The sequence below is a fragment of the Mus caroli genome, chromosome 7 (assembly GCF_900094665.2).
Source record: "Mus caroli chromosome 7, CAROLI_EIJ_v1.1, whole genome shotgun sequence".
Taxonomy (NCBI): domain Eukaryota; kingdom Metazoa; phylum Chordata; class Mammalia; order Rodentia; family Muridae; genus Mus; species Mus caroli.
The window spans coordinates 57,740,711-57,752,754 of record NC_034576.1 but is presented as its reverse complement, the minus strand read 5'-3'; the positions used below and the strand labels follow the sequence as shown (position 1 = coordinate 57,752,754).

General features: G+C 35.5%; 1 protein-coding gene across 3 annotated transcripts in view; it reads right to left on the bottom strand.

The window, feature by feature from the left end:
• Positions 1-12,044, bottom strand: part of Luzp2 (leucine zipper protein 2) — a 371,192-nt gene that overhangs the window by 181,807 nt on the left and 177,341 nt on the right. For 2 of the 3 annotated variants that reach the window (XM_021168299.2, XM_029479978.1), the window contains exon 2: positions 91-208. In XM_021168299.2, coding sequence (XP_021023958.1) covers positions 91-208 — 118 coding nt within the window. The remainder of the gene's footprint in view (positions 1-90; positions 209-12,044) is intronic. The other variant, XM_029479976.1, reaches the window with a different exon arrangement.

Sequence of the window (12,044 nt, the reverse complement as noted above, 5' to 3'; positions counted from 1 at the left end):
AGATGCAGAGAAAATTGTTTAAAAATGCATATCAGTCCCATGGGGATGAATGAACTCCTCTGCTGCTGAAAACATTAGTGTCCAACTCACCTGAAGGTTGACTTTGATCCCATCCAGTTCTCTGGATGTCTTTGTCAGCTGCCGTAGGACTGTGCTACGCTCCTTAAAGACTTCCTTCAGCTGCTTCTCTAGCTCTTCATAGTCCTGTCTAACACAGAAAAAAAGGTGTGAGAGCCCTCTACACACTTCCATCTGGCCTCAGGCAGAATCAGAAAGCCCGAGAGTTTCGGTAAACTGGACTGAAACTTTAATGGGCATTTCTACATTAAAGACTTCATGTACAGAGAGAGAACTATTCAGACTGAGGATTCCCAAGGCAGTATTTCCATGCATGCAAATTTAGTTTAGGTTTAGTTTAGAAAGAAGATAGTTTCCATAATTTCACTACTTTTTCTAGGCATTTAATATTTGTTGCAAGAGAAGGGGTTTGGGGAACTATCCCAGAAACTTAGGTATGTTTTTATACTGAGAATTACACTTAAGGGTAGAGCCAGTTAGACAGCAAGCACCCTGCTTTCATCCTTGGTCCACAGAGAAGAAAACTGGAGAGAAAGGAAAATATGTCCAAGAACCACAACTGCATTTTAAAGGCATGATAGGGAAAGGAAAATTATTATGAAAGTCAGTAGATGAACACAGAAATTCCAGTGAGCCTTGGACAAAAGGTGAAGTTTCTATACAAGCAAAGCTCATCATGAAAGTGTGCATGATTTGTTTGTGCCTATTTTGAGCTTGTGTGGCAAGAAAAAAGTATTTTCCTATTGAAAACAAACCAAAACCAACCAATCTCTCCCCAACACCCAAATCCTATGCCTAATAGAGTAATTAATTGGAACACATAAGAGAACAACAACAACAACAGCAAAAAAATCCAAGGAAGAATTCCTAAGAAAACACAAAAGATATATTATGGTAGTATATATGAATTAGTGAGACAATGGGAGAAAGTGCTTGTAAATCTATCAGTGCCAATAAAGGTAATTTCAATGAAAAAATGTCAGCTGTAAAGCCCAGATGAAAGTGAAAATCTGGTTGCTAGCAAGAACATATGGGAAGAGTTGGGGAAAGATGCCAGCTTTTGGAGTAAGACTCAGGTACTCATTTGGAGACTAAGGGGTTTAACTAAATATGTCTAGTTAGGTGGGGACAAGGTCAGATTTGTGATTTAAAAAGGTTTCCCTGTACAAAGATTTGAGAGTAAAGCTGGTCAAGAATGAGATGTAGACAAAGAATCCAACATGCAGCGGTCCAGGCTAGAGTCCCTGACCACATTAGATGCAAATATATAGGGAGCTTATGACTGGCTTTCATACATCGGAAGAAATAAAATGAATATGAAACCTGCTATTTTAAATTATTTTGCTTTTATTTGCCCTTTGGATAGATATGGAGGTTAACAATGATGCCATGTTTCAGATTTCAGCAACTTTAGGAACTACCCTTTCACCAGGAAGTCACAGAGTGGTGTGTAGTGAAATATGGTTGTATTCAGTTGTAAACTTGCAGAAATGAATACTGACCTTTCTTTTCTTTTTAAATCTTTTATTTATTTATCTATTTATGTATATACATATATATACACACACACACACACACACATATATATATATATATATATATATATATATATTTAAAACTCCAGATTTTATTCACCTCACGGTTTGCCCTCTGACTGTTCTACATCCCATACCTCCTCCCATCCCCTGTCTCCACGAGGATGTCCCCACCCCTACTCCCACCCCACCAAACCTCTAAACTCTCTGAGCTTCCAGTCTCTTGAGTGTTAGGTGCATCTTCTCTGACTAAACTCAGACCTGGCAGTCCTCTGATGTATATGTGTTGGGGACCTCATATCAGCTGGTGTATGCTGCATGGTTGGTGGTCTAGTGTCTTAGAGATCTGAGGTCCAGTTTAATTGAGGCTTCTGGTCCTGCTACAGGGTTGCCCTCCTCCTCAGCTTCTTCCAGCTTTCCTCTAAGTCAACCACAGGGGTCAGCAGCTTCTGTTCATTGGTTGGGTGTAAATATATGCATCTGACTCTTTCAGCTGTTTGTTGGGTCTTTCAGAGGGCAGTCATGATAGGTCCCTTTTTGTGAGTGCTCCATATCTTAAGTAATAGTGTCAGGCCTTGGGACCTCCCCTTGAGCTGGATTCCACTTTGGGCCTGTCACTGAACCTTCTTTTCCTCAGGCTCCTCTGCATTTCCATCCCTGCAGTTCTTTCAGACAGGAACAATTGTGAGTCAGTCATTTGACTGTGAGATGGCAAACCCATCCCTCACTTCATGCCCTGTCTTTCTGCAGGAGGTGGGCTCTACAATTTTCCTCTTCCCAATGTAGGAAATTTCATGTAATGTCCCTCCCTTTGAGTCCTGAGTCTCTCAAATGACAATGAAGCCAAACATATACAATGGAGATTAGAAAGCATCTTCAACAAATGGTGCTGGTCTAACTAGCTGCCGATATATAGTAAAATGAAATTATACCTATATTTGTTACCTTGCACAAATCTCAAGTCCAAATGGATCAAGAACCTCAACATAAAACCAGATTCACTGAATCCTATAATACAAGAGAAAGTGGGAAAGAGCCTTGAACTCATTGGCACAGGGGGAAATTTTCTATACAGAAATTTTCTAAATTGAAAATTAAAAACTGGAACCTCATGAAACTAGAAAGCTTCTGTAAGCCTTTATATGAAGACATAGCCAATAAGACAAATTGGCAACCTACAGATTAGGAAAAATCTATACTAACCCCACATCTTATAGAGGGCTAATATCCATAATATGTAGCGAACACAAGAAACTAACCACCAAAAAACCAAACAACCCAATCAAAAAATGAGATATAGAACTAAATGGTGTATTCAAAACAGAGGAATATCAAATGACTGAGAAACACCTAAAGAAATGTTCAAAGTGCTTTGTGATCAGAGAAATGCAAATCAAAATGACCCTGAGATTCCACCTGACACCAATCAGAATGGCTAAGATCAAAACTTCAGGTGACAAACACGTTGGCAAGGATGTGGAGAAAGGAACACTCCTCCAATTGCTGGTGGGGTGGCAAACTAGTATAACCACTCTGGAAATCAATCTGGAGGTTCCTCAGAACATTGGAACTAGTTTTACCTGAAGACCCAGATATACCACTCTTGGGCATATACCTAAAAGATGCCCCACCATGCCAAAGGGGCACATGGTTCCACTATGTTCATAGCTACCTTGTTTGTGATAGCCAGAAGCTGGAAACAACTCAGATGTCCCATGACAGAAAAATGGATACAGAAAATATGGTGCATTTATACAATGGAGAATACTACTCAGCTAATAAGAATGAAGACATCTGAGTTTTACAGGCAAATGCATAGAACTAGAAAATATCCTGAGTGAGGTAACTCAGACTCAAAACAATATGCAAGGTATGTACTCACTAATAAGTCAAAAAAATGTACAGAATATGCAAGATACAGTCACAGAAAAAAAAATCAACAGGCTGAAGGGCCCAAGTGAGGATGCTTAAGTCCCATTTGTGGGGCGGGGGTGGGGGGGGGTTGAAAAAAAGCAACAGAAAGGGGGGAGCGAGGGAGAGATTTGGGTTAGAAAGGAGATGGGGGAGAGGGGAACATGATCTAGTATTGGGTGTGTGAAAAGGACTGAAGCCCTGACAGCCAGCAGAAAGAATGGAAACAGGCAACCTCGTGAGGTAAGAGGTTGGGGGAACCCTTGAGAGTACTGACCTTTCTAAATGTCAGATTCTCTGTAACAACAACAAAAACAAAAACAACAAAGATACTGGCTTCATATGCTCTTGTGTTAAATTGTGTAGTTTATACAAAGCTTTGACCCCAATTCAAATAATATGAGGTTTTAAAAATGAGTTATGTCTTTACTCTGAAAAAGGTTTTAATGAATTTCATGGGTGTTCTGCCAAATGACAGAAGAATAATTTGCATTGTGGAGTTTTTCACTGTTTAGCAAATTTAGGTCATTTAGAGTAGGTTTCAGTGACAATTTTTGTCTTTTTTTTTTTTTTTTAATTTGCTAACTGAAGGTGTTTACTACCATTCAGCTTCTTCTTGTCAAAAGGAAATTGGAGTGGTTCATGGATAAGAAGCATACTATTCGGCAATGTCCTTGACACATACCTGGTCAAAAAATGATTAGTCAATAATCATACACTTATAGAGTGTCACCAGGGTTCATAAGTCAGATAAAAGAACTCACATGATATGTACTCACTGATAAGTGGATATTAGCCCAGAAACTTAGAGAACCCAAGTACAAGATACCATTTGCAAAACACATGAAACTCAAGAAGTACAAAGACCAAAGTGTGGACACTTTGCCCCTTCTTAGAATTGGGAACAAAACACCCATGGAAGGAGTTACAGAGACAAAGTCTGGAGCCGAGATGAAAGGATGGACCATCTAGAGACTGCCATACCTGGGGATCCGTCCCATAATCAGCCTCCAAATGCTAACACCATTGCATACACCAGCAAGATTTTGCTGAAAGGACCCTGATATAGCTGTCTCTTGTGAGGCTACGCGGGGCCTGACAAACACAGAAGTGGATGCTTACAGTCAGCTATTGGATGGAACACAGGGCCCCCAATGGAGGAGCTAGAGAAAGTACCCAAGGAGCTAAAGTGGTCTGAAACCCTATAGGTGGAACAACAATATAAACTAACCAATACCCCTGGAGCTTGTGTCTCTAGCTGTCTATGTAGCAGAAGATGGCCTAGTTGGCCATCATTGGGAAGAGAGGCCCCTTGGTCTTACAAACTTTATATGCCTCAGTACGGGGGAACGCCAGGGCCAAGAAGTGGGAGTGGGTGGGTAGGGGAGTGGGGGGTGGTCTGGGGGACTTTTGGGATAGCATTTGAAATGTAAATGAAGAAAATACCTAATTTTAAAAAAGACAAAATCAAGTAACAAAAAATACTAACAGTTCATCTCTGTTTCACCCAAATATAGTGTCATTTCATGTCTGTGGTTTCTTTTATACAATAAACATATACCAGATTATCATATAGTATATTATAAATCAAATTGATCGATAAAACACATTGACATTGTTTTGCATGAGAGCTGGTAGAATTTATTTCATTTTCAAAAGAACTCCAGAAGGTAGGCTTTCTTGCTAACCCTATTTTACAGTTGAAATAACTAAGTCAATAAGATAATAAATCACTTTCAAGGACAAGATGCTATTATGGAAGTGGTCTATCAGTCAGCTCAGAGCTCCCTGTCTCAGCCACTTCTCCAAAAATATACTGACTTGAGAACAAGAGTGCTGACCTGGCTATGAGTTTAGAGAGAAATATTCATCGTGAATTCCATAAAATTTATAGTCTATTGCTTTTTCCTTTTATATAACACATATGGATGTTCAATATTGCTTTTGCTTATTTCTTATGATTTTTCATTAGATTAAATTTTGAGTATTATTTCTATTGCTATGTTTAATATAGTTTGCAATCATTTTAACATTCATTATTATATTAAGTGTTTCTAATCTTCATGAGAAAATTCACCACAGAACTTTAAACAATTTATTGTTCAGTACATGTGAAAGTAATTATGAACAGGATACAATTAATTAGAGATATATAGCCAAGAAGGTTAGTCAACTAATCACTACCTTCTAGTTTTAAACGTTGTAACCCTACAGAGTAGAAATGGGCAGAAGCGAGCACAGTATGTTTGATTTATAGTAAGTGATGTTTATCTTCCAATAAAATTTTTCTTTAAAAACATAATAAAAAGGCTCATCCGTCACCAATGTTCTGCCATTGGCTTCATGTCTCCTGGATGTCTGACCAGCTGATTTGTGCTATTAACCATTCTGCTGTGTGTGCATTTCGTTTGATCTTATCATTGCATGTTTAGAATTCCCACTTTCCTTTCTCTTATGAAGTAATGAAATCCAGGTCTATGGCTATACACATATTTCTTTGACTATTTCTGGACAAATACTATTCTAATAGATGAAGACAGTGTATTAAACTATTAAGATAATTTCAATATGTGATAGTAAGCTTGCAGTCTCTGAAACATATTAGTTTATCCAAGCATTTGATATTTATTTATACTTCAACATAGAACAGACATTGTCTTCCCCTTTTAGAAAATGCATGTGAATGTCACAGGACTGGAATCTGTATTACTCACTACAGTATTGCTGTGATGGTGACCATGACCAAAACATTGGGAGAGGAAAGGGTTTCATTCTTTTTATAGTTTGTAATCCATCATCCAGGGAAGTTAGAGCAAGAATTTAAGGCAGAAACGTGGAAGCAAGAAATGATACAGAGCCTGATCTACAAAGTGAGTTCCAGGACAGCCAGGGCTACACGGAGAAACCCTGTCTCAAAAAACCAAAAAAAAAAAGAAAAAAAAAAGAAATGATACAGAAACCACAGACAAGTGCTGATTACTGCTCTTTCTTCACAGCTTGTATAGCCTACTGTTTTATGGCACCTAGGACCACAACTCCAGAGGTAATACTGCTTACAGGGAAATGGCTCCTCCCATGTTAATCATTAATTGAGAAAATGTTACAAAGACTTGCCTTCAGACCAGATTTATAGAGGCATTTTCTCCGCTGTGGTTCTCTGTTCTCAGATAAGTCTAACTAGTGTCAAGTTGACACCTACTAGACAACACAGTCTCACAGCTACTTTGCAATATACTTTTCAGATACTTTATGAGATAATAGTTCCATTTTCATAATTTTTTGCTTCCATTTCTCTATGTCAGTCCTCCTCACTTTTAAGTCAGGTCAGACTGCATTTGTAAAGAATGTCACAACAAATTACTCAAGAATGGGTAGTGATAAAAGTACAATTTTTGTGACACAATTATGGATACTTGATAAAAACTTCAAGCTGGTTCAGGGTTGGATTTTGAAACTGCAGGAATATTCTCTGCTTTGGACCTCTCTTAATATAGAGAGCCTCTTCTCCCAATTTCTTGCACATCTTTTTTTCCTGTGATTCTATGTTCAAAATTTTTTAATTGTATAAGATTTAGTCCTCTTTGTATCCCACCATAATGAATGCACTTTTTTTATAGAATATGAATTTACTTCTAATTTATCAATTGTTACAATTTTGATGTACAAAAAATCATAATAATTTTCTAATATATTTCTGAGCTCAGTATATATATATAGTCTGTGATAATTGTTCTATGTTGAAAATGTATGTCTATGATTTGATATTAAAATATCTCTCTTCATAATTCATAACTTATTTATTTATCATTTATCTCTTACTTATTATATACTGCTTAATTAGCTATCATCATCTGTCTTTATCTATCTATCTATCTATCTATCTATCTATCTATCTATCATCTACCTTCCTGTCTACCTATTATCTATTTCCTTTTTTTATGTATCATTAAAGAACCAACCATCTATCATCTCTTTGCTTATCATTTATCAATAAGTGTTTTATCTACCAGCTATCTGCCTATCTACATATCTACTACTCATATATCACAGAATTGTCACCTATCAAGCAATCATCAATCAGTTAACAGATAAAGAAAGGAGGTATATTTCTTTTTTTTTTCTCGAGACAGGGTTTCTCTGTATAGCCCTGGCTGTCCTGGAACTCACTCTGTAGATGAGGCTAGCCTTGAACTCAGAAATCCGCCTGCCTCTGCCTCCCAAGTGCTAGGATTAAAGGTGTGCGCCACCACGCCTGGCCAGAGATATATTTCTTGTATATTCTGATTCACTTATAAAAAGGTCTGTTTCAAAGAAAAATGATTTAAGCATTAAAACTCTTATCATCATTCTTGCAAAGTTGGCTCCCTTAAACTCTTCTGTTTCTTGTTTTATTAATATTGTTTTGTTTTTAATTCTCCTCAATGAATTTTAGGATTATAATGTTAAGTTTTTATAAACCCCATATTGGGAGTTTAATTGAAAGTGCACTCACTAAGTTGGACTAAGGATATAGATAACATCTGTTCATCTAACCACATAGAAATACACATAGTTTCATATGTTATTCTAGCTCATGTTTATGTTTGAGTACAACAATGAAATTATTATTGCAATTACTGCTTTTTTTGTCGAGCTTATCGTTGTTGTGATTATTTTTCCATTTAATTGCTTATTAGACACTCCTGTTTTTGAAACTATAAATTTTGTAAATTCATCTTTATTCTAGTCACTGTATTTTACGTTAAAAGCTGTCTTGATTTTCAGTTAATTGGAGGAGGAAGCCATATTTTTTGTTGTTATTTTTGAGCCATGAGACTCCATACAACCTTTTCATTGGCTTTGCTGTATATCACTGTTTATCCAGTGATTGTCCACCCTGGCCTGCACTTGATACAGTTTCCAAAGCAATGTTGACAGAGAAAATGAAAGAAACTGTTCTTCCTGATCGCTTACAAAAATGTATCACATGGGGATCATTATTGACTATAGAGATTTGTAAAATTTTCAGAAGGAATTATTTTTTCAGACCACTCATAAGCATGGATGATACTGTGGTACTGGCTGGGTACACTCAAAAATAAACACAGTCTTGTGAAAAATTCATTAACCAATTAAAAACTGCATAGATCAGAAATTTAAGGGATAGAAAATATGGGAGAAGCACCAATATATCCTTAATCATTCATTACATTCACTTCCCTCCCAAAACATGACCAGGTTGCTGACACCCATTCTTTATGATAGTTCGCCAATTTTTGCTTCAACAAAGTGTGATAGAGAATAATCTATTGCAAGCTGTCTTCTCCAATATGGATAGATAAATATACATGTATCTAGTATTTGTGTGTTTATGAATAGTGCTTCTGACTGTTATGAATAATGGATATTTCATATAACTTGTCTTGTTGAGATGTGAATATAATCATACCAGAAAATATCTAAATGCCTATAAATAAAATACCTGCACCACAAAATATTCACATAGTCACACATTTGTTCAGTAACCATGGCCAATAAATTGAAAAGGTTAAGTTATGGAGTAGGACAGGTAAGGACGTTTTGTCGCTTCATATTTTTGTCTCTACTGGCATTTTCAAGATTGTTTTTTTAAATTCAGTAAGTTCAGTGACTCTGAATAGTATCTCACTATTGCTTTAGTGCACACAACAATGGAACTCATAAGTTGAACATGTTGCAGAAATGGCATTTACATATTTTCCCTCCAGGACGTGTCCACAACTTTTAACTCTTTTTAGCAGCTGTCCATTGTGCATTATAGATTTGCAGTTGATGCTCACATACTACTTGTATGAGCACCAGCTGAAAGTGATAGTTGCTAAGTAGGTCACACATTACTAGGTACTTACAGCCTTTACTACTTTTTCGCAGTTAAATTTATCACCACAAATTCATGGCTCTTTACCACTGATATCATGGCTTTTTAGTACTCAGGTGTATCTGAGAAATATATGAAAATATTCTAGTGTGGTTACCAAGGTTAACTTTTTAATCATCCATTTAAAAATATCACGAATTAGATGTTTGTATATGATTTTGTTCCTAGTTGAGTGTTTATTAAAACATTTATTTGTAGAATATTTTAAGCTTGTAATATATGAAATATTGCCTAAGTAATGGTGATTTCTCTTTATTGCCTTAATTTAGTACTAAACTCAAGAATCTATTTATGCTTAAGTGTTTAATAGAATTTTGGTATAATCATCTTCTTTCAGATTGCTGTGTAGAACTTCCAATATTTTTTATAGACGTTTGTGATAAGCCTTCTTTTTCCCTTTCTTTCATTCTTTTGTATGTATGCAAAAAAAAACATGTTCCTGAATTCTTGAGCATTTTCTTGTAGCTCTTAAAGGATTTTGGTGTATCATTGTTTGTTGATTCTTTTCCATTCTGTAGGTGCTATTCCTTCACAATTCATTTATTCTTTGTCTTTGCTATGTCATCTGCAACAGCAGATTTTAAACTGTACCCCACTCACTGGCCACACCATACTCCTGTGAAAGTGTGGTGCACACAGCCACCATGATTTTTGGATCATTTTATGTCTGTTACTTCTCACAGGCTGATGGCCATCTGCAAAAAATATTCTTTTAAATTAGAGCTTCTAAAACTTTGGATTCATAACCTCTCCATGTGAGAAACTTACACTTTTTCCTGAGAATCTTAATGTAATCCTAGTCGAGAAGGTCTACTAAGTATATTTGTGAATTATGGAACTGTTAGTAATGTTTCATAAAAATCATGTTATGATAAGTATTTTATCTGTTTACAATATTATTAAAGAAGATGCACGTTTACATGCTAATAGGGCAGACACACTGCTCATTAAACTGTGAGTTTTCTCCTTCTGTGAGGCCCTGAAGGTTCCCCTACCTTATGTTTAAGGACTTATAGTACTCTGCTTATGAATACTTATTTATGTAGTGCACAATTCAAGACCTGAAGCAAGCAATGGAATGTCTACTTTACCCTTCCCTCCAGCATCCAGCTGATGTTATAGATATATCCCATCTTCTACTGTATTTTAGAATCCTTGCCAACTCACCTCACTGTCATGACATATGCCTACTCTTGTTCCGTTTCTGTGATAATAAAAATTTTTTATGGTCTCAATCTGAACTGCTTAAAGATCTTGAGAACAAAGTGTTCTCCTTACTGTAATTGTGTCTGGAGTAGTTTTCTTAATTAAATACAGATTGTTCAGTTTGACATCACAGCATGAAACTTCTAATAATTTCCAGCTAGTTCAAGGAATTAACGTTTATACTTTTCTTTGATTCAGACATTTGTTATCCAGCTTTATCTACAACCTGTTTTTTTTAATCCAGATCGAAACATCACCTTATTGTCCTAAAATGTGAGTGATCATCTCCATACACTCTAGCATGTAACCTGTTATATGCTAGCATATAACCGTTTTCTGAGAAAACACATATGATTTCTATTTTATAATTATTTGTTAGATTTTATATTTTAAAGAATGATTGCACAGTCCCTTATGTAATAAGTTTGTAAACCCATTTTTTATTACTAAAGTCATGATTTAATTTAACATTTTGAAGTATCTTTGTTTCTAGGACAACAGTAGCTATCCATATATATGATTATATTCTATTATTCATCTCTGTTTCTTTTCACTTTTTCTTAATATTTTAAATTTTGGATAAATTTCTTAAGGTTTGATTTCTTTCAGATTGCATTTTGTTTTTGTTTTAAAGAAAAAAACCCATAAAGATAAACCACATATTTTTGGTGTTATGCTTCATAAAATCCAAAGCTCTGAATAGACATATAATATATAAAATAGTTTTTTCAGCGTAGAATAATGATAACAATGAAAGAAATACAAACTTTTATTCACTCAATTTGAAACCTTTCTACTATATTTAAAATGTATTCATCATGGTATTCATTAATTTAGATCCGTTTTATATTTAAAGCACAAATGTCTAATATATTATGTATATATGTCAGGCATATATTGAGAAGTTTACATGTATCATTAAATGTCTATAAAGTTTCTTAGAAATATAAATAACTTCATGAATATATCATAAATACTAAGGTCATTTAAATAATGACTACAAGTTTAAATGGATAATAAATGAGGTTTCATTGTATATATCTTTGGCTATTATATATCTTTGGTATATATAATACCACTACAATAAAGAAATTGGTTTTAGTTTGCTTTCTTGTTGCTGTGATAAAACAGTAATGAAAACAAACTTGGGGAAGGAAAGGACTTACGTGGTTTATAATTCCCTGCTATAGTCCATCATAGAGGAAAGCCAAGGCAGGACCTCAAGGCAGGAACCTGGAGGTAGCAACTTCAGCATAGACCGTGGAAAAACATTGCTTATTGGCGTGCTCTCAAGCTCACATTTAGCTACCTTATAAGAGTCCCAGTCTCTCCCCTATCTTGCTCTTTCTTTCTTTCTTTTTCTTTCTTTCTTTCTTTCTTTCTTTCTTTCTTTCTTTCTTTCTTTCTTTCTTTCTTTC